We start from the raw sequence: 25730 nt of genomic DNA, 5'->3' as shown, positions 1-25730 counted from the left end.
TATACCATTTGAGGAGGGACATTTTCACTGTCATGATCTGGTATTGCCCCTTCCTCTTGCCCTCACACACCCACCCCACTTCCCCAAGACACGGAGAACCCAGTGAGCCGTAAGAACATAGGAACATTTGCTGCTGCTGTTTGCCCCTTCTGTCTGCTCCTTGTGGGGCTCTCCTTTGTAAGCGTTTTGATACTGGGACACCGGGATGGGAAAACCCTGATGAAGAGGGGGAGGCTGCATGAGGAAAACTTGGTGGAAGTTTAATTTAAGGGACATGGATTCAGAATTTCATGCAATGTAGTTTATATATATTTCTATGGAGTGACAACGATGATGATGATGAAGATGATGATGTTGATGATGAGGATGATGGTGGCAAATGTAGGAATTTTGCTATGAAGACTTGTTTGATAAATCGTCGCCCACTGATTATTAGTTTGGTGGTATTATCTCATAATGAAAGGCTTAATGATGCTGACATTACTAAATAGAATAGACATTATCAGGCCCCTTTCTTTTTTTTACATCTTTCTACTGCAAAACGTGATAAGCCCCTTGATGATATTGTAATCATTATCTTGTCAGAGAATTATCTTTGAAATCAGCAGCAATTTAGACATGATACCTAGAGAATTTCAATCTCTCCATGTTCTGTGATTTTACACCACTTGCCCTTAGCAACCTACGAGCGTGTCACCTCGGCCTACTTCTAGAGATATAGAGCAGCATGGCGGCACTTGTTTCCTCCCAGTTGGAGATGCAGGAAGGGTGCAGGCCAGGACGCTTCCCGTCAATAAAGCCGTAACACTTAACTGATTTACATCCCATAATAACACGCCTATCCTCCATCAGCCCGAGAGTTGTGATGCCGCCTGCTGCTCAGCATGCAGAGAGCTGAGTATGGTGACATGACATGCAAGCTGTTCAGAAACGTTGACTTGTGTTAAATGTGTACGGTCAACGCCCCATCTGTCCTGTGCTGTGCACATGCTCAACATATTGTATTATGATACTTTGTAAACACTTTATTCGTTGTTGTTTTTTACATATATTTGAATGAAAGGAATGGGCTGGATAGGTTTGTGTCAAGGGCATTGACTACCACTGAACTCAGTTTGATTCCTAATGTCAGCAGCAAGTCCTGTCGTCATCTTTTAGCAATATATCTATCCTCTTTACCTGCTCGTTAAAGAAACTGATCTAATAATAATGATAGTAATAAAACCTAAGAAGAAAAATAGTTGAGCGCTGCATGCAGCACTCACCTAATAATTATAATTAACTATTTCGCTGGTTGCAATCTTCTTTCGACACTTGACGAATCACTTGAAAATCAAGCCGATACTTTCCAGCTACACTGCAGATGAGGCGACACACATTTAGCCTGCAATCGCAATTCCTTAGTGTGTTGTAACGGCCTGGGTCCCCTTCTGACCAAACTGATCTGTGCGGTTCACACAGCTGCTTTCTGGCAGCAGGTGTGGGACATATCTGTTCTTCCAGAAGCTTCCTCTTCGTTGCTTTTTCTTAACCATGTCTTGTTAGTTGTTCTATTTAACTCTCATTCATTTGGAAAAACAGCAAGGAATTGTTATCCTTTGGGATAACGAACTAATAACTAATTTAGAAAAGTTATTACACTGACACAACCTTTTTGCTTTGCATCACAGTTTGAATAAAAAAAACCTGCACATATACATTAACATTAACATTAACATCGATTTTATAATACTTTACATCTTGTTATATTGCATGATCAGACAATACTTACTTTGATATAACGTATAGTATAGGCCTATCAAATTGGTGCTCTACTATGGTATAACCTACTGGACTATTACCCAATGGTGTTGCTGTATAGTAGTTTACACAATGCCTGGTAGTGTGTTGCATACTGGTTCTTAGTTATCAATGAGTGAGCAAAACCGGATACCGGGTCCAGTTAATTCGAGTACCGATATAACTGGCACGAAGTAAATCCAATAGATCCGGATGGGATACAATGTCCAAATAGCCATTGGTGAAAAACGTGAACCAACCTCTAATTAAAAAACCAATCAACACACGCTAGACTAGATCGACGACATCTGTAGCCAATCCGCAGCCGGTATCGTGGCTGGGGCGGGTCTTTTGCAATTGAGGGGTGGGTTCTTTGAGGTCATTCAGTCCCTCGCCGATCCACTCTATCAGCGTGCTTTTGAGGGGACGGGTGGTTGGAGTAAGGAGGTGCCGGGCTACAGTGCACCAACAACGCGTTTTTTTTTGGAAGGAAGCCTAGCTGCACAACTGCATCACCACAAACAAAGGAAGGAATCCCCGGTGACGACTCGCGGAAAAAAGGAGATATACAACAACGACTGCGCCCAGGCGCGTACTGAAAACACACGCAGTAAGATATAGCCCCTGTTTGATAGCTAGCGCCCCATTCAAAGACACCGAGGCACCGAGGTGTTAATAGCCTAGCCTAGCTAATTGCCCATTCGCTAGCATTCTCTGCCTGTAGTCTGAGCATCATTAGCTTCGTGGGCTCCGTTGACGCACGTCAGGGCTCGTCGGCCGGTGCGGTGTCATCCTGCTCAGTGAGCCCCACATTTTTACACACGGAACCGGCCGCTGGAGATAGCGTCTGCGGTGCCATCAGTCAACACCACCATCACCACCACCTATCTCCCCCGACCCCTTCACCTCAGCCCCTCTCCCTCCACCCTCCGACACACTGGAGATCCACAAGCGGCCGGGGAGCGGCGGCGGCGACGGGCCGGCCAGGCTGGGGGTTGTACCGGCTGAACCGCCGGGAGGCGGAGCGTCTCCGGACAAGTTGCCCGGCCGTGGTGAGCTACCGACGGCGAGCATGGACGGGCTGGCGGTGGAGGTGCGGGGCTCGAACGGGGCCTTCTACAAGGTAAACTGCCGTCAGGAAAGGTGGTTGGAAGCTTAAAGTAAAAAGTTTCAACCACGAATTGGAATGTTTTTTATACTTTATTGATGTATTGGGACTTCTCTAGCCATCCAATCGGTGAATATGAGCAGTGGTCCGGACGGATGGAGATGAGTCCGGGTGTGTTGTGGCCATGGTGGGGTGGATGGTTGTGTTAGCTCATGCTAGCTGTGTGAGCTAGGTACCACAGTCATCAGTGTGTGTGCATGGCCCAGCCTAAATGCATTTTTTAGCAACTGTCATGTTATTTAACCTCGCCAAACAACAATTACTATGTAGCACTGAAACGGCTGACTCAATATTTCTAAAATAGTTAATTTCAGTTTAATAAATGACGACTAATACTAGCCCTATTATGAGGCTGTGTTTTAGCATTGTCGTGCAATTTGTGATCTACATTGCTACGACTGAAAGCAGTAATATGTGTTTATAGTTGATCATAAAAACTTAATTGTAGGCTTTATCTAATGCCGACCACGATGTACACATTTTAAGATATGGTCTACATTGAAATGTAATGTTTTGTTGTGAGTGTTCTGCTTTGCTTTCTGTGTGTCCACTTTCAGTTCATGTCAATCTTCATGGGAAAGGCTGCCTTAAGTTTCACGCCTAGTCACATGGCATCGCTGTCGTCATTAAAATGTTTTTTTTCTTTCAAGCAGAACTTTAATAACAAATCCAATTCGAAACGTTGTGTTGTTTTTATTAACAAAACATCCGTCATTACTATTTTCGTGAGGTATTTTGGACGATTTCATTTTTGTGGTACAGCATAAACTCAGCCAGTGCCTAGAATTTAATGGCATGAGCCAGTAATATGCTGATTTTTTTTTTTCGCAAGTATAATGGTACAATATTAGTAAGTGTCCTTTTTGCGGGACTAGCAGTGGGTCTCAGTCCTTACACCGGCCGACATGGTGGCTCAGTGACTATATTTACCCCCCCCTCTCACCTGTCGTTATGTTTTACAGCCTGACAGCTCGACCCTGGCATGAATTAACTTTTTCCACTCTTCTATTCACTGCCTCCATTATCTTTCTCTATCTATCCATCCATCCCCCGCTCTCACCGCCATTACATGTGTCTGAGAGATGCTTCACTTAAATAATGCTGGAGATGGATGCTCACTATCTCCAGTTACAAGCTCCTTTGCTTTTTGTTTTACTGTTAAGGGTAGCCATGTTTGGTGGAGGGGATGGCAGCTCCGATGCTTGAAGTCGGTTGACACTCGTCTTGTGTTGTATGTTTAATTTTTTTTTCATTCTGGGTTTTCCCCCGCAACCACCTATGACTCACAATAATCCTTTTTGTTTCTAAAATTTCAATAATGCAGGACTTGCAATATATCCCCAAGTTCTGTTAATAGGACAGCCCCTTTTGGTGGTGCACCGAACACCGCGATAAACCAATGGTCTGTTCGGCTGTGGGAGACCTCATTTTAATGTTATTTGCTGTATTCATTGTTATTTAAGGATATTTGCTGTTGGGGCCTCCAAAGATCGCCTACCATGCCCCGGCTCGCCTCGCCTCGCCTAGTTAAACTAGCTTAGCCACCCTGCCTTCGAACCCTCCAGAATGAATGGATCACAGAGAAACTTCACGTGGTCTCGTGCCCAAACATGGAGGCAGGGCACGTCATAGCCCAGGACTGGCTGTGACCACCGCCACCTCCCACCTACCCCCCGACCCCATGCGTCACACCTCTAAGAAGGACCCCCCCCCCTGCTCCTTGTGACAGGGGAGCACTCTAGGCAAACCGGCTTGCCTTTCCTGACCTAGCATGCACACGCTGGCCACCACAGGCAGCTGTCTCCTGAGCGACGCCTGCACAAACGCACACATTTCTTAATTTTGTGTGTTTTAGTAATAGTGGCTGACATGCAGCCGCCATGGCACAAATTTGGGTAGAAGATTTACTTTTCGTGTGTGTGTGCGTGTGTGTGGGAGGGGGGGGGGGGGGGGTCCCATTGAGGTGTCATGGTACTAGCCAGACCATGACTGGAACCATGAGGCTCCTAGCTGACCACTACCGTCGCCTCCGTACTACGCAAGCTTGAGGATTTGCGACACACTCCTCGCCCCCCCTCTCTACCCATATAAGGCCATGTCCTACTGATAGCTATAGCAACCCCCAGCCTCCACCCTTATGACTTTAAAGGTGAAGCTGGGAGTTGAATGGAGGCCACCGACATAGCTTCACACGGGGCCGGTTATTAACGTTTCGCTGTCGCATACGTTTAGGGAGAGTTTCCTCGGCGTCATGCGATCGCTACATATAGGCCACACCATGCATGTCTGCTCCGCCATGGCGCTCACACACACCGACCCCCACACTCCCTGGTCCACAACGCCACCCAGTCCTCCAGTCCTCCAGAAGCCACTCTGTATGTGTGTGAGGTATTCCTGGGAGGGCCGCCTGGGGAGGAAACTCGGAACGCCCCTCGTCACTTTCCCTGACATGCCGGTGTCAGAGCCAACTAAACGGGATTAGATTTACACTAGGTATTCTACTCGGGGCCCAAGATTATTCTTTATGTTAATTTCTCTGTGTGTTTGTGTGTCTCTCTTTCTCTGTCTCTCGTCTCTCCGTCTGTCTCGCTCTGTATCTTGGGAACTGGCTTCCAGCCGGCACTGTGACTTGAACACATACTTTCTCAATTACTGAAATCCAGTCAAAATTAACTGCTCCCTTTCCCCTCCAATATCCCTCTTGCATCATTCCCTGTTAAATCTGTGTTTTAAAAAAACAAAACAAAATAACCTATCCTCCCCCTTTGTTTTGTTTTTCCTCAGGGTTACATCAAAGATGTCCACGAAGACTCCCTAACAATAGTATTTGAAAACAAGTAAGTTATTATTCACTAAAACACGTATAACATTTAATAATATAGTCCTGACCATTAATTTGAGTTAATAAGGAAAATGATCAGTGCTGTAAGCGGAGAGATCGGGGTCGGAGTTGTGAACCTGGCATTTTAAACTACACTCGGCCATTGGCCACGTGCAGCTGTCCACACACACACACACACACACACACACACACACACACACACACACACACACACACACACACACACACACACACACACACACACACACACACACACACACACACACACACACACACACACACTTTTATCTAGTTGGCTGGAGTGTGTAATGCAGACTGTTCCTAAAAATAGTCCCTCAAGGTATGCAGTCCGGTGGGATCGGAGGTAGGTCCGATCAACCCCTCCTCCGCTGTAACAGGCGCGTTAGTTTCCTTCCCTCATCTCCTGCCCCATGTGCCACCCCCCCCTTCCCCCCCAGCTCACAGATACTGTGAGTGGGGCTCCTGGTGTTCAACTGTCGTAAACTAAACACACCTTATCTATCCCAACTAGACTCTTGTGTAGATGCCAACAATCCACTGGATAATATTATTTAACAGAACTCTCGAAGTGTATACATAATATTTTCATTGAAAAACTTGGGAGCACTTTGCCGTGTTTTTTATCGTATCTTCCTTGATTTGTTTCCGTTTTGAGTGTTTGTGTAAAAAATATATTTTTCAGGGGCCAAGGTGTCCCTCTGCGTTCTGTCTTCGGCCTCTTTAAAACCTCATCAAAGTTAATGAACCATTTAGATTTTATGAAGGGCACTTTGGTGTGTGTGTGTGTGTGTGTGTGTGTGTGTGTGTGTGTACTGACGGATCTGCCCAACATTTGGCAAGGCAGAATAGACACCCACTGTCTTAGCAAAAACAACAACCTCCACGGACAGCACAGTTGAAAGGCTGTTTAGCTCGGCAGGTTTCTGTCGTCCTTACAGCCGGTGGGCGGTTAGACTGACAGTTGCTTTCTCTTTCGTTCCCCCTCCCCTCTTTCCCTCAAACAACCCAAAGCTGGCAACCAGAGAGGCAGCTGCCCTTCAGCGACGTGCGGCTCCCCCCTCCGGCCGACTTCAACAAGGACATCGGCGAGGGAGAGGAGGTGGAGGTGAGCCCAACACAGCCCCACACCCCCGCCGGGACAAACCCCTAGAACAGCTGTAGCCACTAGTCCCAGAACACTCCCCTCCTGAAGCTAGGAGCATCCTGTATCAGTTAAAGTTTTACACCAAGCCTTCAGCTCCAGGATTGACGACAGGGTTAGAGATTGTTATCATGGTAATGACCTGCCGTCGGCGTGTAATGGCGGGACAGAATAAACCGATCTGATAAGCGACGGCCATTTTCTATAACCTTGGTCGACGTGCAGGGGGAAAGCGTGAAGCGGCCCCCTTTGTGGGCTAGTCGCTGGTCGTCAACGGTCGTGGTTGACTACAAGATGGCCGCTGTTCTTGGGGCTGTCCATTTCCTGTATGTTGTGTTGGAGGCATCTTCTAATAGACAGCCGTTTAAATTAGGATGTTAACGTCAAAGTCCAAGTTGGCGTTTGAAATATTACAGGGAAGGGTTAAAAAAAGAGTCATACATAACCTGATATTTCCATATAATGAATGAAGCGTCTGAAACATTTATGAAAAGCAGCACGCAGAGCAGCCAAAACATACTATCAAAATTGGACTAATGCCTAGAATGCCTAGAAGCGTTTGGAACCAAGAATGTGCAGGGTAGATCAGAACGATTATGCTATCTTTTTTTAATTAGTGGTAGCGAACTACTTGACAGGCGATGGGGTTTCGCAACAAAAAATGTGATAAATTACAATGAATTGTTCTAAGTGTCAGGGAAATATTTATTTAAAAGGATAAACGGAGGATCCTAATCCATTTTTAAATGCGTGACACGCATTCACTTGCAACTTAAAGATAGTTAAAAGACGGGAAACATTTAAAAACATACAATGAGCATAAATTAAGCCATTTTGCTGACTTCCAGCAAATTCACACACATGTCAATAAGGAGGTCGGGGTTTAGGGCGCCCGCTCCAAGTGGTCGGCCATTGGGATCGAACCATCCGCTCCATATTGGATCTAATGTGGCGCTGGGGTCTGTCCCTCCCGTCCTGTTCTGCAGGTGTACTCCAGGGCCAACGAGCAGGAGCCATGCGGCTGGTGGCTGGCCCGGGTGCGGATGATGAAGGGAGAGGTGAGTGGGGCGGCGGTGGGACCGGGCGGCCGGTGGGCGGTGGGCGCGGGGGCTCCCGGCAGGTGGTGTGGGTCAGGGGGTCAGGACGTTGGTCTTGCGGTCACTGACGGGAACAAGTGTGTGCTGATGAGATGCGTCTAGTTTGCTCGGGACGCTGCTTGTTCTCTGCCTTGTTTGTTTGTTGGTTTGATTTGTCTGTCCCCTTTGGCATTTAAAACATGACTGGTCCCTCGAACCGTAAAAGAATCCCTTTTGTTGTGTGGCACCTTGCTAGGTCGATACTTCTGATCGCCTACCAGTTGATGGTCAGCCATTAGAGAAGACAAAGGTAAAACAAAACAAACTAACAAACAAATGCGTTATGTATGCCGCGCAATGAAGTATACGTCCGTTAATCAAAGGTTTTAAGGACATGCTGCCACCGTTATGAAGTCTGGCTAAATATTTACCAGAGCAAGATGACTTCTCCTCTCCAGCGAGGTCCATGCACTTCCTCCCCCGTCAGCCCTGGCTCCTGGGACCTTTGTAATACATTGAGTGCCTTGCTGTTCTGCAACGGCAGCATCACAACGGTTTTCAAGGTCCTTGCTTTTACCAAGCAGTATAGTGTAGTGGGGCTGTGTGGCGAAGTCACTCGGACCCAATGACCTGTACCTGAATCCACTGTCACTCACTTTGGATTAGAGCTCCTGCTAAATTACCCGTTTGGAACTGGTGGAGTCCAGGGCAGTGTGTGAGGTGTTGCGGTGGGTCAGTGAGATGGAGACGTTACAATCACACAATGAGGAGTCGTGAGCTGGCACTGTTAGTGTCCCGGACAGTGTGATAAGACCAGGAATGTCTTAGTGTGGGTTGTTGGCTCTCAACCAAACCCCCGCTCTCTTCTCGCTCTCTTGATTTGAACCCCATTTTCCTATTTCTGTTCCGTTTCTGTTCCTATTTCAGTGTTAGTCAGCCACATGGAAGAACAGTATTGCATCTTTGATCACTTATTTGAACTGTTTCTATTGTTAACCATCGCTGTAATGTGCCTCTTGCCGTTAGAGGTCCACGGCCCAGTATTTTAATACATAGGATCGTCTCTATGGACTTTGGAGAACTCTGGAGCTGTATGTAAAAATCACGTGGCTGCCATTACCCTCTTGGATTTCAGTCCGGTTCAAAATAAACGGAGATAATCCAGGCTTGGCAATATTTCTGCTGCAGTTTATCTTCCATTTCACTTTTATCCTGACCTTTGACCAGAGTAACGGTCTGTCTTAGTCACGGTGGACCTAATGCTGAATTTGCTCAAAGTGACGCAATGTGGCTAATTCTGTGTTTCTATTGTAAATACTGTAAATATATATGCGATTACGAGCCTTTTTTTTTTTTTCTCGACGGCCAGAACGGGCAGCATGCACAGGAAAGTCGGTTGAAGAGAGGGAGGGAATGAGCAGTCGCACACCTACCAAAGAAGACGCAAACCTGTCGGTGCGCCACAAGGCGCCCCCCCCGTCTGACCTGCGTGTTTGTCGTCCTCAGTTCTACGTGATCGAGTACGCCGCGTGCGACGCCACCTACAACGAGATCGTCACAGCGGAGCGCATCCGGCCGCTCAACCCCAACAGCCCCTCCACCCGATCCTCCTTCCACAAGGTCCCCATCGCCATCCCCGAAGACCTGCGGGACATGTGAGCAGAGCCCCCCGACACTGCCCTGCATACTCTGCCCTTCTAAAGAGGCGTAAACGCACGTGACGCTTAAAGCACTACGTACGGGTCTGTGACCTTCGTCTTGACCAGGGCACAGGAAGTAGACTCATCTTCACAAGGGTGCCGGTGGAAGTTTTTTGTGCTTAGGACGGTCCTGGTTAGTCTGTGCCCTGGTACAATAAAGTAGACGACACCGTCTGTGCTACAAAGACGCCTCTGTGAAACTGGTCCGGTGATGCACTCAACCCCTTTGTTCAGTGCAGATCTTGCCTCTTTAATTAAGTTAATCGTAATAGTTTTTTAATGAAGAACACAATTCATCAAACGTCGACACCGCCACATTGAATTGCAAAGTTTATTATTTTCTTGAATGATCTAACAGTTGAAATGTGTTGCCCTTGATCGGCAACACATCAGAGAGGTGTTGTTGGATTACCTCTCTCACACACACACACACACACACACACACACACACACACACACACACACACACACACACACACACACACACACACACACACACACACACACACACACACACACACACACACACACACACACACACACACACACACACACCTGACTCTGCTTACACGTTCTCTCCCCCTTCCCTCCCTCCTTTCTTTCCCATCAACAGCTGTGCTAACGACAACATCCACAAAGACTTCAGGAAAGCCATTGGAGCCAACTGCATCTTCTACAGCGCCCAGACACATGAACTCATCGTGTTGGTCAGTACCCCTGCTCGCCACCCGTCCTATTATAAACACCAACCCTATTATTAAGTATTATTAGAATAATATTATCGGCAAGGACTTTTAGGTGTATTGAATGACATATTTCCATACAAATTGAGATGTGCTACTATGCATAACAAGTGAAGAAAAACGTCAATATGACCATTTACGGTCATGGGTGCATTACGCGTGACCCCATTATGTTTATCTCCTAACCCTCTCTTCTTGCAGTCGACGAACGAAACCACAGTGAAGCGCGCCGCGCTCCTCAGTGAAATGCACTTCCGCAGCATCCGCACCAAGCTAATGCTAATGTCCCGCAACGAGGAGGCTACCAAACACCTTGAGGTAGATTCAACACACACACACACACACACACACACACACACACACACACACACACACACACACACACACACACACACACACACACACACACACACACACACACACACACACACACACACACACACACACACACACACACACACCCCCTTGCTGTGGGTTAGGATGAGGACTACAAAGCTGACATTCACCTTGTCATAAGAACTTTACTGTACAGAAGGCACATGTTATAATGCACATTCGAACATAAAGCACTTAGAATAGGCGAAATTATGTTCAACAGATTTACCGTCAAATGTTTTTCAAATTTGAATCCATTTTATTAGTTATGTAAATCTTTCTTCAATAGAGTTTATGGGTAAATGGAAACAGACATAATCACAAAAAGGTAGTTTAAATTAAAAAAAAGCCCCATCTGCTGCAACCCGTTCCCCCACCGCCCAATCACCTCGTTGATCCCCTCCGCCAGACGAGTAAGCAGCTGGCCTCGGCCTACCAAGAGGAGGTGCGCGTGCGCGAGGACCTGATGGGGCTCGCCATCGGCACGCACGGCGCCAACATCCAGCAGGCCAGGAAGGTGGCGGGCGTCACCGCCATCGAGCTGGAGGAGGAGAGCTGCACCTTCCGCATCTACGGAGAGGTGGGGTGGTCGCCGTGGCAACGTGACAATGACGCCGGCGGACGCCGATGACGTGGTGCTGATGCGGCGTGTTGTTGTTTGGTTTCAGACCCCTGAGGCGGTCAAACAGGCTCGAGTGTACCTGGAGTTCAAGGAAGACTACTTCCACGTGCCCAGGAACCTCGTAGGTGAGTGGTCCACGTGCTCCTGACCGCTCACCCTCTGGTACTGAGGTACAGATGGATCCATGGCTGGATTCCTGGGTATTTAAACAGAAATGCCATCACGATATGCTGATGTGTTCAAAGTACCAGAGTCCAGTAAAGGATCATTATATTGGAGAGAGCGGTATCGGACTAGCTTTCAGTCTATCCGACTCTTAGTTCCGTCCCTACCATTCCAAAACCCTCTCTCTCTTCAACCCCACAGGCAAAGTCATCGGCAAGAGCGGCAAAGTGATCCAGGAGATCGTGGACAAGTCGGGCGTGGTCCGCGTCCGCATCGAGGGCGACAACGACAAGAAGCTTCCCCGTGAGGAGGCAGGCAGGCAGGGGTCCAGCAAAGACCACCAGGCCGGCAACAATGAGGTGAATGAACAGGGCGCCCCCCTATCGCCACACAAACCCACACCCATGTGCTTATTTTATGTTTCTACTCAACGCAGCCACACTTCTCAATACATTTTTGGAATAGCTTTGTATTTGTTTCACTAGTCTTTTCTTTTTTTAGTGCCAGTTACTTGTTGATCTACATCGTATACATTCTAACTTTCAATGCATTCATGGTGTATTTAAAAAAGAAAAGAAAAATTATCTTGCTGTGTGGTCTTGAACCCCCATTCCCAAGACAGACGCACCCTCCGTCATCTTAAGTTTTACTAAAAGGCTGCGTTTCATTAAAGCATTTTAATGAAATGCAGAATTAAACACAGTATTTTGTGTTTGGTCGTGCTAGCTGCAGTTCGGCTGCAGCTGGGATGTTTTCCCTGAGCATATGTTGAGTGTTATATCAGAGTGTGTCCTGACAGATTGCGTGTCCCTTCCCGTTATTAGAAAGCAGCATGACAGTACCAGAAACATATTTATATTGAGCACATACGGGGCCTCTCTATGGCCCACATGCGAGTATTTTGGGCTTGGTAATGTAAAACGTTGATTTTGATCGTGGTCGTGAAAGTGCTCCCGTTTTAAACTCATGCTAATCACTCCTGCTTTTTCTTTCCCCTTCCCCCCCCCCCCCCCCTCTTCTATCTCTCCTTCTTCGTTCGTCCTCCTTTTCTCCCCTTTCTCTCCCTTTCTCCCTCCATCCCTCTGCCCCCTCCCCAGGGCATGGTCCCGTTCGTCTTTGTGGGGACCAAAGAGAACATCAGCAACGCCCAGGCCCTGCTGGAGTACCACGTGGCGTACCTACAGGTCAGTCACCCCCCCCCCCCCTGTCCTCCGCGCCCACAGGGGGCAGCACCCGGCCTCTCCCGGGCCTCTCCTGGGCCTCTGTGTAGACGGCATGGCATCTAAGACCAGTGCATTATTTCGAGAGGGGATGGGGAGGGTGAGTGGGTAGGAGGGGGAGAGAGAGAGAGAGAGAGAGAGGAGTGAAGGTTCTGGTGTGCGTTTCACATCATGTCGGTCACCTGTTCCCCTGACCCTCTGCCCTCCCCCAGCGCCACATGTAGAAAGCTGCTGAGGCTGCTTCATTCTGAGCCTGTATGCTTTAAAAATAGTCGCGTTCCCCCCCCCCCCCCCTCCTTGGGACGGGTGGGGGCTCGGTTGATGGGACACACATGGAATAAGATTACCAGCTATCTGGACACCGGCATCCAAAAATAACCACACACACACACACACACACACACACACACACACACACACACACACACACACACACACACACACACACACACACACACACACACACACACACACACACACACACACACACACACACACACCTCAAAGGTCAGCTGTTGTCGTTGGAGGCAGCTGTTGCATTCTTGGGTGACCCCTCACCCACCCTCTCAGCCCGCTGTAAGGACTGCTGTCAGCGGATTTAAACCGGTCAACTGCCAACCGCTCCTGCCCCAACGTGCATATATATAACGGGAATATATATATATACATCTCAAATCTACGTTTCCAAACGATTGTTTCAAAACTTGGCATAAAGTATATATTTAGATATGATCAACCCTCCCACTCACTTCTTCTACTCCTGCTTCCTGTCTGTACAGGAAGTGGAGCAGCTGCGTCTGGAGCGTCTCCAGATCGACGAGCAGCTCCGGCAGATCGGCGTGGGCTATCGCGCCCCCTCGGGCCGCACCGGTGGCACCGGGGGCCCCGGCGGTCCGGGGGCCGGCGGCCCTGGGGGTGAGCGGGAGAAGGGGTACCTGACGGACGAGAGCAGCAACTCCCTGCACAACTCGCGCGTGTACGGCGGGCGGGGCCGCGGACGGCGCCCCTCCAACAGTCAGTACTCTGGTGGCTATGGTGAGGGCGGCGGGGGGGGGAAGTGGCTGCTGTTCACATGTCCGGTAGGGTGACGATAGACCTCTGAAGGCTAAGTCCCGCCTCCCTCGGGCAAATGTCTGTCTATAATGTGTGTAGTTCAAAACGTAACGCAGCTTTTTCTTCCTCGCCACCTACAGCGTTTGCTATGTACGATCATTCAAACCCCATGTTATTTCCGTTCGACATTTGACCGAGGGAACCGGAGCCTCGGAGGCGGGACTTATACTTCAGAGGTCTATGGGGCTCGACGAATATTTTATGAGGCCGTCGCCACAGTACGCCTAGCCTGGCCAATCAGCCAGCTCCTGATGAATATTCGCGTTCAGTCAGGTTTCCAGCTGATCCGGACTGGGTCTTCCGATCACAACTTTTATCTCGTTTGGGGCGGCGTTTATTCATACGACTTCCATCAGTTTTTCGTTGCTCTGATTGGTTGTTAGGCTATCCAATGGGGGAATTGACTCATTCGCATTTGCGAATTGGTCGGGTGATTTCAGGCGAAATTAACCCAGTCCACAAAAAGCCGCTGTTTTAGTGTTTTTAGAGTGGTTTCAAGGCAAAATACTGACTTTATTTTTTAAGGGGTGATTATGGTTCACGCAACGCAATGACCACACAGACGTGGAAGGTTACACATTTTCGGGAGGCGCACGTCAGGCCCTTGCGGTGGACGCAAGGAGGGTCCACAGGGGGGGTCCGCAAGGACGTAAGGGGTCCGTCACCCCCTTGCGTTGCGTGAACATGGGACCATAATCAGCCCTTTAGTTTGGACACGTGTCCCTTCTGCCTCTCCCTCCCCCTGCCACCCTCCCCCTGCCACCCTCCCTTCATCCTTCCATCGAGTCCTAACCCGCTCCCCGTCCTCCCCTCCCAGGCACCAACTCCGAGCTGTCCAACGCGTCCGAGTCCGAGGAGGTGGCGGAGCGCGAGCAGCGGCCCCGCGGCGTGGGCGGCGAGGACCGGGGCGCCCGGCGTGGAGGGAGGGGCCGGGGGGCCAACGCAGGCCGGGGCCGCGGAGGACCCAGCGCCAGACCCACCAACTCCATCAGCTCAGGTACCCACTGGAGGTGGAGGTGCTTCATCATCGCGGTGGACAGGCTGACGGAGCTAGAGATCGATGGCATGTCGCCTGGGGCTTGCCGTCTAGACGGTTAGCCTCATGCTAGCTAGTCTGTGCTGGAAGGTTGCCGGGGACTTGGCTTGTGTTAACGCTGTGTTCCTCACCATAAAACCCTGGACCTTGGAACAGATGGCACACACCTGTCATGTGTCGCTTAAAGGAAGTCCGAGGATCTCCTGCTTAACACGTGCCACATAAGAACATGGAGCATCGCTCTTCAGGGCGTTAATGGGTCATACAGTGGCTCAAATACGAATCTTAGATCAAGACGACTTGAAAAGTTATTCTATTTGAAGACCAAATCTTGGTCATATAAAGAAAATAATTGTATTTCTAAATAATGATCATACAAAAATTGTTAAAAAAAAACAACTATCTTGTTTTATGCATCTATACAAATATTTACAAATAAATTTTTCACAATCCTTTATATTAAATCCATCTCTTAGCTAGTGGACCTTGACATATCTGTGGTCAATGCTGATCAATTGTGATTCCTGATGCTATCAGTAAGGACACCACTGTTGTTGTGTTTTTTGGCCTTTAAAGTCTCCCACCTGCAAACTGGGAGCGGCTTAATCTGATACATAGTATTTTAAATTAAATGTGACACTCAACCTTACGTTGTATCGAGGGACTCGCTTCAGTCAAAAGGGGAACACTCGTTTTACAGTCGTTTGGCGCCATCTGCTGTTGTGAATCTGTCATGTAATTCCAGGAAGAAAAACCCTTGTGTGTGCTGTACGGTAAAGAACCAGCTGTGTTATTCAAACCACAGCTGGATCCATCGCTGAAATGGCGTTGTTTTGACGTGTCTGTATACGTGTGTGCTCCAGTGCTGAAGGACCCGGACAGCAACCCCTACTCCCTGCTGGAGGGCGAGGGCGAGCAGGCCGAAGCAGCCGATGGCGCCGGGGCCGGAGACCGCCGCCGCCGCGACCGCCGTCGCCGTAACGACCAGGAGCCCAGCGTGATGGATGCGGCCACCGAGGAGTCGGACGGCCAGGCCGCCACCAGCGATAACGGACTTGGTGAGCAGGGGACCCCCCCCCCGGGGAGGGGGACAGGGCTGTGGTGTTCATCAGGGGGTCACAGCAGAAGAATCACAGGACGGAAGATCATTTTAAACGTTACTGACGTCATTTATTTATTCTTTCATTTTTATTTTAAGAAGAAAGAAAAAAAATTCTCAACTTAATATCAGCATTAATCTCGTGGTGATAAGGTGTTGCACCACTTGTTTTTAGCTGAAACGCTAAATGCGTCATTTTGCGTCATTCAGACCGGGGTTCCTGATTATTTGCTAATATAAGACATCGTTTTTGCTTTGTTCCATGTAGAATGGAAATCACTACTACAATGTTCTCCAGAGCAGGGATGTAAAGGTTGTGGACTGATTATGGCCTTTAATAGATCAGGACCTTTAGACGGCAGCAAAGGGTGTCGTTACTCTTCCCGGACAGTGATGCAAACGCATGACTGTCTGTCTTTAAAACGGCACACGCGTACACAAGTACACCCACGTTTGAGTCTTTAACCTGACCCTTTTACAGACGAGGAGGGGAGACCCCAGCGTCGCAACAGAAGCCGCCGCCGTCGTAACCGTGGCAACCGCCCCGAAGGTGGCTCGGCCAGCCGTGACAGACAGCAAGGTGAGGGCATTGGCTCCGCCCTCGCGGTACACGCCACATGCATTAGATTGCTGCCGCTCAAATAGATAATCAGTTTGATTCCAGAGATGAAAATGGCATCCATAGCAGTCAACTGAAAAAACAGATCGCTGAATGCTGTAGTTTACAATCAGAATTGATTATTCATCAAAGCCCGGTACTGATGTCATTGGTTTATCACCAAATAAATAATAATGGAGATTATACGGTTAATGTTTACCGCATCTTTAAATAATATTATTATTATTTTTTATTTTTTTTTCACCGTCCTGTACTTTCTGCTGTGGCACCCTCATTGCCTGTGTGGGGTTAATATAGTTATGGTTGTCCTGCAACCAATCACGTGCTAGTTAGGCCGAGCTAACTCTGGTTGCATTTCCTCCGCGGCTCTCCAGTGACTGTGGCAGACTACATCTCCCGCCCCGAGTCCCAAAGCAGGCAGAACGTTCCCCAGAAGGAGAACCAGACTGCCCCTGAACCCAAGGTACCCACCGCCACAGCCTCCTCCACAAACTCCACGCACACACCTTCAGGGAGGACTCTGGTACCATGTCTTCAAGGGGCTGTTGGATGTCTGGGCCATACAGGGGATTAGAACATAACTCCATATATAATTTGTGACGCATCCCTCTGAATCAGTCGTTGAGTGGTCAGCAACACGACTCCGACATCTAGTTTAGCCTCATTATCTCCATCATAAAGTTGAACACCTCGTTGCTGGATTACTAAGGTTTCGTTAATTTCCAGAAGTCTATTTGTCCATGCAAATCGGTCCATATTCATGACTGAATGATTTTGTTTTCTATTGAAGAGTCAAGTAACACAATATGGTGCAATGGCATTTAAACATTAACACAACGTGTTGGGACACGCTGGCTGGAAACTAAACTAATACCAAGGATTCGGGTGCAGACTAGTGGGCAACCTTCAGCATATGAGGAACAGAGCGCCAATTGAAAGTTACCTTTTGGTGAAACAAGTTTGTACAAGGAGTTGGATACACGAGTCCCGTGTATCCAACGAATCTCGGCAACCGTCCGAAATTGAAACTTTAGATCAACTGTTAGTGGAGTCGTCTAGGAAAGGACAAATGTACTATCCCTTTAGAAAAAGCCAGTCGTATCTTGACCAACGCACATTGGAGGAAGGGTTCCAGGTTTCTATGTGGTCATTAACACACCGGAGGCTGTACATTGCTTCTCGGGTGCTGTGCGGCCGGTGAAGTGATGCATCTTCTCTTCTTCCTCCAGGAGAACGGAACAAGCACCAAGAAAGACGAGCGTGCCCCCTCCAAGGGCTCCCCTAGCAACGGCGTGGCAACCGCCAGCGAGACCAAGGCCTTGGTCAACGGGGTCTCGTAAAGAAAACGGCACCAACAACAAAAAAATAATAACCACAAACCACGTGTATTTAAAAAAAGAAAAAAATAGAGCGGCCCTGCCCTTCTGGAAGAATCCACGTCTAGAGCAAGACCTCATGGCAATCTGTGTCCCTGCTTGCATTAACTTTAACCTTGAACCGAAGAGCGAGAGAGTGAGAGAAAAACAAGTACCTGACGAAAAATATCTGAATTCATACGTGTGCGAGAAAAACGTAACGTAAAAAAACGACAAACGCATCTACTTAAAAAACACGTTAAAGGTGTATGCTATCCTATCTATCAGTACTTAGTGCTTATTTTTAAGAAAAAAACACATGACTAGCTTACCAAAAAAAAAACAGAGCTGGTGGAAATGACTTGATTTTTAAAGAAATACGGAAACACAAGAAACAGGACGAGACTCTCTATGTTGTTTGTTTTTTAGTTTTTTAAACTAATGTCCTCTTTTTTTGTTGTGTCAATTATTTACGTTGTCGTTGTTGTTTATCACTGGTTTTGACTAAGGAGGGGGTTGGACGGTGAAAAATCGAACGTATTTTCCCGCCAAAACCGACGCGTCTATCGAAGCGCGTTTAACGTCAAGAAACGAAGAGCGAGCTAGAACGAGAGAGAGAGAGAGAGAGGGGGGGAGCGAGAGGGGCGGCGAGGTCGGCCATAGACGCACAAGGGCGGACTCACGGTCCCTGCCTGTGTGGCGTCGGGCCGGCGGTGCCACGCCCGGGGGGGGGGGGGGGGAGAGGGGGGCGGAGTCAGGACGAGATGGACGGGGAGGCGGGTCTGGTCGTGGGGGCGGATTATGGTTTACTGATAGACATTGTGCCTTGAATTTGGGGAAGCTAAAAAAAAAAAAAGACTAAAAAAAAACCTTGAGTTTATCATTTCGATTTTTTCCGTTATTTTTTTTCTGTTTGTTTCACAAGAAGAATAAAAGCGAGGGAGGGGTCTTAATTCCTTTTGTTCGTTTTGGTTAAGAGACGGATGGACGGATGAATCTGAGAGCGAGTGATGACTAGACAGTACAGGGGCGTTACTAGTGGCGGCGGAGAGCGAGGAGTACAGGAGCGGCAGTGGTGAATGGGTTAATAAAAACAGAGCGAGGGATGTTTGGTGCCAAACAGGAAATTCAAGTGCTTGTTCTTTGCTATCGGCTGCGGCGGCATAGGGGCGTGGACGTGGGCGGAGGTGTGAGGGCGCGCGCGCAGAACGGTTAGGGGTCCACTAAAAGAAACGGTTAGGGGTGGGATAAGGGGTCCTGGCGTTCGCCTTAAGATTCTCCTACGTCACATGTCACTTCGGCCTCCCTCCTATTCTCAGCTTGGGGGGGAGGGGTGGTGGAGGGTTCCAGCAGCTCTGTAGCCAGAACAAGAAATAAATCAATTACAAAATGACAAATTAGTAGATAATGAAACGGTAAAGGAAGCCTATACTGTGCCTGAGAGGGGTCCTACGGGACGGAGCGCATACACACCTATACAGACCCACTCACACATATACACACACTCTGAGATGAGGAGGTGGGGCGCAGGGAGGCTGGCCAGGCGAGGTCGATGCGTTGGGAGGGGGTCCCCTCTGGGTTTCTGATATATCTGTAGATACATGGTGGAGTGGAAGCGCGCCCTTGCCCGTGACGCAGCTCGCACGCCGTCACCTGTTGTCTTGGTAACCGCTCTCAAAAGCAATTTCATAATTTTTCTTTTGTTTTTGTTTTTGTTCTTTCCACAAAATACAATTTATCAAATAAAACAAAAATGGAAGTGAACCTCTCTCTCGACATGATCTTTTTGATTCCCTTTTCTCTTGTGAGTTCTGCCCTGGTCCTTCATGTTGTACGTTTCTAACGTGCATGGCGTCAGTTGGTGACGACTCCGTAAGACACTCTGTGCCTGTCCCGTGCATGAAGACTGTGTTTTGATTTTTAATGAGATCTGACTCCCCTAAACATCTCTTCTTCCTGGAGCTGCTGCTATCGTACATACTGAATGTCCCAACATGGAAAGTAACAAAAACGAAATAAATACAACTCCAAGTAAATATTTTATTTGTAACAAGCCTCCTCACAGTTCTCTGGTGCACACACCCACAAGACATCCTGGTTAAATATATATCCAAGATATATGTATATATATTATTTATATACTGGATATTATGAGGCAGCGGACGGGAGGGTCAGGGATTATTGTGTACTACGACTCTTAAATTCTGTAAAAGTTTGAATATATATGGTTGGACGTTGGTCAGCACCCATTCGCTAGACAATGTGAGGCTGAAATTGAATCAAAAGTTTCTGCTGCTGGCCCTTATTGCTTGTGGCAGGTTTTTTTTTAATCGAAAGCGGGATCAAAGGAACTTGAGTATTTGTACCTTTTTATTGGGTCATGTCTGTACAAGGGAGGAAAAATGTGACCCTTATGTTTTTTGTGTACACCTTTATACCTCACACTCCTCCCTGTGTGTGTGGTTATATTGTAATCCTTGTGTGTCTGAACTCCCGTGTGCGTGTGTGGGCGTGCACATCAGTTGTGACACTAGCTGTTTGGTTGACTCCTCACTGTCCAATTGTTATTTTTTTCTCGCTCATTTTCTGGTGGCAATAAAGGACTTTTCATCGTTTGGTATAAATATTCTATCCTTTTGTCCTTTTATTATCCGTAAAATGGTATATTGACCTTTTTACATTTATTTCTATGAAAGATTGAATAATGTGTTGTTGGTTATAGCTCAGCCGCAAGAAAGTATGATAGCAAGTGTCCGCACACTATCCTGTGGGGCTCTTTGAGAAAGATGCTTCCTCCAACCCCTACCTGCTCCTTCATGACCTGTATCTTGAGGTCACTCTGAGTCAAGTTTCATATACGCTTCGCCTAAATGACCAAAATAATAAATAACAAAAATATACATGTGTTGTTGAGGGACTGTGTTATGAATTTTGAGTTATTAATAACCGGCTTGTAGTCCTAAGATTCATTGAACGCAGACCTTGTTCAACACAATCTAATGGGTCATATTCCATTGTAGTTGGATGAGTCCCCATGAGCCACTTCTCGACTAAACTGAAAGTTTAGTCGATTTTGCTAAATGGTTTACCTAACCCATATTTATTTGCAATCCAACACCATTTGGACGATCTTCAAACAGTACGGGAATTACAAAGTTCCTATGTCATACCTTCTCTTTTCCCCCATCTCCTTGCTTAAATGTAACTAGAAGTATAAAGACTGCTGTAACCTACCGTTGGCCATTGAAAAGGAATGTACTTATTTTTGTACTCAAAGTAAATTGGCCTTATGCGATCCTGCGTCTCCCTCTAGTGGACATATTTAACAAGTAGTTGGTTAGTCTTTTAGCAGAATCTGCTTTTTACCCAACAATTTTGTCGTATTGGCATATTGTACGGTGATTTGTTCTCTGCAAGTACTCCGTTCAAACACCCTGCAGTGATACAGGATGTCTTTGCAAACCACCCTACGATAAGACTGTGTGTGTGTGTGTGTGTGTGTGTGTGTGTGTGTGTGTGTGTGTGTGTGTGTGTGTGTGTGTGTGTGTGTGTGTGTGTGTGTGTGTGTGTGTGTGTTAGCCTAAAAGGCGTGTGTGAGAATGGGTGGCAACATCCTGAGAGCAACGATAGACTCTGGGGATAAATGTTCTAACATAAACAGTTGCTTGTTCAGACAAATGCGCAATCTAAGCTGCATCTCCACATTAAGGCTGACATTTGCTCCGTTCAAAAGCAGGTTTGTCACAAGTTTTTATTAATACTATTTGGAGTAGTTCATTCCAGTGTTCGGTGTATCATACTGTCGCGTTTAAACATTTGCTAATTGTTTTAATTTGTTTGCATTGTTTATTCTAAGTAGGCCTATATAAGGCGCTTCCATATGAAATGATTATCAATAATTACATAAGTTTATCCCAATCGCCCAATCGTATATTAGATGAACATGGATTTGAGATTAGTAACAAAGTACTTTTGTTGCCACCTGACGCATAATTTTTTTTTTTGGTTTTTATTTAACTTTTTAATTTATCTCTCTAAAAAAAGAGCCTCCTGGCAAAGACGGGTAGCAGCAGAATTCACAGGGTTTCAGAAATACATAAATAAATGCACGAGACATGAAAGAGGAAAAAGTTATCCGAACATCTGCTGCCAGCTTCCCTATAGGGAATGACGTGTGGCAGGGAAATCTGGCTGTGATCGCTCTGCGGCTGATTTGGTTTTCAAATGTCTAACATCCAAACCACCTGAGAGCCGGAGCCCATGGGATCTCTACCTAACAACCAACACTTTTTCCATGTGACACACACACACACAGTCCTTACACAGAGACACCTATCACAATGATCTATAGCCATGACCGCAGAAACAATATCAGCTTGACCAATATGAGGCAAAAAAATTAGTCTCAATGTTTACAACTCAAACCACCAAGACATTTGGCAGTCAAAGGAAGAAAGGCAATAATTAATATTTATATGGTTCTTTTTTTCGTAGACCTACAATCAGCCATCAATCACAATATCTGAGAAATCTTTTAAACTTGATCCACAAGACATTTAGCATTGACATACTGAAAAATGATACAGGCAATGGGAAGTTGACATTGCAACTTCCCATTGACTGTTGTTCTTTCTAGAACACACAGAGCAGTTAGTCCCAATGAATAACCACAAGACATTTGCACTACCTCCCATAAGTAACCCTTTTGTTTTTAAATATATCGTTGGTACAATTGGGGAACAACTGGCTGCTCAAAAACGGGCTTCACTTGTTTCAGATTTAACTCGAACTACTTCATTCATTCATCTGCAATATAGATTTAGTTGTAGGATTTGAACTTGGATTTATAAATGAAGATTTCCATTTATGTATACGATTTAGCTTGAGATTAAGCATTTAGATTTGGGATTTCGATTTCGATGTAAGTTTTTGATTTAAATTTAGCATGCCGATTTAGATTTAAGGTTTAACGCATGATTCTTATTCTATATAGGCCTACGTGCAAAAAGTGAAAAAATTAAGCAAAATGTAGGTTAAGTGAAGCACCCTTTTCAGCAGCAAAAGCTTAGAAACGGCACCTCATTACTACTTTACAAAGATCTAATTGACCGTGTACAAAGCAATTTGTCAGCCTCTGTTACCTTATTTCTTACTCGGTAACATGAAGACGTTGGTTGGTTGGTTGGTTGGTTGGTTGGTTACAGTACTATTTGGTTCATTGTTATACATTCCCCAGAAACAATCAAGCTGTACTTTCAGTTAACAATGGTAGTTCCAAAGGGTTCGTTTTTGTGTGGTGTTATGAAAGTACCAATCTGTTCACAGATTACCCCTTAGGCAGACAAGAAACCCACAATTCATAGGTTCCCTATTCAACCATCTGGGCCTAGTTTCAATAAACCTAATTTCCAGCGAAACTCAAACCACAGTTTTGGTTTCATATCTAAAGACGACCCTCATAACACCTTGTGGCCAAACACTCTCATAATCTCTCATCCCACATTTTCCATCTCTCTATCTCTCTCATCATCTTTCTCTTTCTCTGTGTCCGTCCGTCCATAGCCATGGCGATGATCCACCCACAGGTGATGACCATCCAGCCCAGTGTGGTCACCACGGGTGTGGTGACCTCGGCTTTCGTACCGGGGAGGGAGATGTGGTCATCCAGCTTGTTCAGCTGCTTTGAGGACATGGGGATATGTGGGTATCTGTTTCTATTGCTCAATGTAGCATCCCCAGGTTCTGCAGTCCTCCAATGAGAAAACGACCAATCGGTTACTTATATTTGTGACCTGCAATGTGAATGGCTTGTCAACTTGACAAGCCATTAACTTGACACTTGCTCAGGAGTGACTACAGGTTGACTGTGGTGGATGTTGGGCTCGAACCCAGAACCTTTGGGCTTGGAGTCAAACACCCAAACCGGTCTATCTTGTCCCCTCAGTAATAAATAAACTGCTGAAGTCAAAGTCAAATGTATTTGTATAGCACACTATCAGACACAGTGGTTATTCAAAGTGCTTTAAAATAAAAAATAAAAAAATAGAATAAAATATATATATATATAAATTAACACATTATAAAAAATATATATATATACAAATAATTATTTAAGTCACAACAGAATAAAACAAAACAATAACAAGATTAACTGAAAGCAGTAGAAAATAAATTGGTTTTTAAGTGGAAGTGGCTGACCAACCCTGAGGTGGCAGGGGGAAACTCAGTGCCTTAATCTGCTTGTACCTCAGTTACTAACAATCAGCTCAAATATTCTCCCGCTGTGCTTTGAGAATAGTGTTTTGGGGTTTTCAAACAACGTCAGGTGGGTAGTGTCAAAATAATAATACCTGTCTCAACTCTGGCGCACCGCGCAGGCTGCCTTGGGTTTTGGTGCCCGTGCGCCCTGGCGTGTCAGGTCAGCGCAGACCACGGCGAGGGTCTATGTCTCCCCATGCTGGAGTCGATGAGCGGCATAGTTCCAGCCTTGGCCCTGGGCCTCCGGATCTCCGTGAGAGAGCGCTACCGCATAAAGGCACGTGGAACAATAATTACGATGCAGCAACAACAACTCACCTGATTTCCTTTATTGTTATCCAAAATATCACAATAACAGTCATTTTGTCTTATACCCCCCGAACCTTGTGGTTGGAAAGGGGTGATACACACTCATTCACCCACTCAGTCCCTCACTCACTCACTCAGTCCCTCACTCTCTCACTCAGTCCCTCACTCTCTCACTCAGTCCCTCACTCTCTCACTCAGTCCCTCACTCACTCACTCACTCACTCATTCACCCACTCACTCACTCACTCACTCACTCAAACTTTCCCTAACAGATTAAATAGGGTTTATCCATGAAATCAAACACATTCTTAATGAATCAATAATAAGTGTGCGTCTTCTCTATTCCCCACCGCAGGGCTCCATTTGTGACGACTGCTGTATCGTCACGTTCTGCGGCATATGCTCATACTGTCAGCTGGCACGGGAACTCAAGGAACGCCGGTGCCGTCACACACAGGTCATCTCCTCCACCACCGTGCAGGTCAACTCGAATCCTCCGGCATATGTACCCCAGTACCCTGTCCAACAGGGCTACGGTCCCCCACAATAATAGGCAGTACCCAAGGCCTTATTTTTATATACATTACATTATGGGATCAGGTTTTTAGAAGAAATGTATGCTTTATACTTATACTTTATACTATACATGACGTTATGGTTGCGGGTTTGAACCCACCCAAGAAATGTGCCGCTCAAGGCTTTGCAAGATGACTTGGTTAAATGTGTGTGTGTGTGTGTGTGTGTGTGTGTGTGTGTGTGTGTGTGTGTGTGTGTGTGTGTGTGTGTGTGTGTGTGTGTGTGTGTGTGTGTGTGTGTGTGTGTGTGTGTGTGTGTGTGTGTGTGTATCTGTGTATGTCTGTTCCCGTGTGTGTTCTTTTGAAAGTCTGTGCTGTTGATGTGTTAAAGTTTAGAGCGTTGCCTGCATGCATAATGATAATAAAAGTTTGTCCAAAAATATTTTGTCACAAATTCCCAGTGCAAATTCTGACTCATGACACTTTCTTTATATTTAATCTAACATACATATTTGTATACATTACTTAATTGATATTTCAATTTATGTTTGTATATGTTAGTAGCACTGGGTGA

At 46.7% G+C, this 25730-nt stretch overlaps 2 protein-coding genes across 7 annotated transcripts; both read left to right on the top strand.

The window, feature by feature from the left end:
- The first annotated feature begins 2182 nt into the window (after positions 1 to 2182).
- Positions 2183 to 18764, top strand: LOC130370331 (RNA-binding protein FXR1-like). Of its 6 annotated transcripts, none has more exons than XM_056576071.1 (18): positions 2183 to 2902; positions 5732 to 5784; positions 6822 to 6915; positions 7938 to 8009; positions 8284 to 8337; positions 9534 to 9682; positions 10341 to 10434; positions 10672 to 10788; positions 11255 to 11425; positions 11514 to 11592; positions 11834 to 11991; positions 12730 to 12816; positions 13632 to 13767; positions 14783 to 14962; positions 15865 to 16059; positions 16582 to 16680; positions 17094 to 17182; positions 17949 to 18763. In XM_056576071.1, the coding sequence occupies exons 1-18, from the start codon at positions 2852 to 2854 to the stop codon at positions 18057 to 18059; spliced, it is 1989 nt and encodes a 662-aa protein (XP_056432046.1). In that variant the 5' UTR covers positions 2183 to 2851; the 3' UTR covers positions 18060 to 18763. The 6 variants fall into 6 exon arrangements, with proteins under 6 accessions (XP_056432046.1, XP_056432042.1, XP_056432041.1 ...); XM_056576067.1 differs by having other exon boundaries at positions 13632 to 13866; XM_056576066.1 differs by having other exon boundaries at positions 13632 to 13887.
- Positions 18765 to 21673: 2909 nt separating this feature from the next.
- On the top strand, positions 21674 to 25611 carry LOC130370347 (cornifelin homolog). The gene is made up of 4 exons (XM_056576095.1): positions 21674 to 21810; positions 23637 to 23774; positions 24452 to 24609; positions 24997 to 25611. The coding sequence occupies exons 2-4, from the start codon at positions 23639 to 23641 to the stop codon at positions 25189 to 25191; spliced, it is 489 nt and encodes a 162-aa protein (XP_056432070.1). The 5' UTR covers positions 21674 to 21810; positions 23637 to 23638; the 3' UTR covers positions 25192 to 25611.
- The last annotated feature ends 119 nt before the right edge of the window (positions 25612 to 25730 follow it).

Source organism: Gadus chalcogrammus, chromosome 17 (assembly GCF_026213295.1).
Source record: "Gadus chalcogrammus isolate NIFS_2021 chromosome 17, NIFS_Gcha_1.0, whole genome shotgun sequence".
NCBI classification, from domain to species: Eukaryota; Metazoa; Chordata; class Actinopteri; order Gadiformes; family Gadidae; genus Gadus; species Gadus chalcogrammus.
The sequence above is the reverse complement of the archived record's forward strand: the minus strand, read 5'-3'. Positions and strand labels throughout refer to the sequence as shown.

Excerpts from the sequence above, each read along its gene's own strand:
- LOC130370347 (XM_056576095.1), top strand. The coding sequence starts at position 23,639 with ATGGCGATGATCCACCCACAGGTGATGACCATCCAGCCCAGTGTGGTC. Across the intron at positions 23,775-24,451 it reads CTTTGAGGACATGGGGATAT|GCTGCCTTGGGTTTTGGTGC; the intron begins GTGGGTATCTGT and ends CGCACCGCGCAG. Across the intron at positions 24,610-24,996 it reads GAGAGCGCTACCGCATAAAG|GGCTCCATTTGTGACGACTG; the intron begins GCACGTGGAACA and ends TCCCCACCGCAG.
- LOC130370331 (XM_056576066.1), top strand. The coding sequence starts at position 2,852 with ATGGACGGGCTGGCGGTGGAGGTGCGGGGCTCGAACGGGGCCTTCTAC. Across the intron at positions 8,010-8,283 it reads TGCGGATGATGAAGGGAGAG|GTCGATACTTCTGATCGCCT; the intron begins GTGAGTGGGGCG and ends GCACCTTGCTAG. Across the intron at positions 16,681-17,093 it reads CAGCCGTGACAGACAGCAAG|TGACTGTGGCAGACTACATC; the intron begins GTGAGGGCATTG and ends GCGGCTCTCCAG.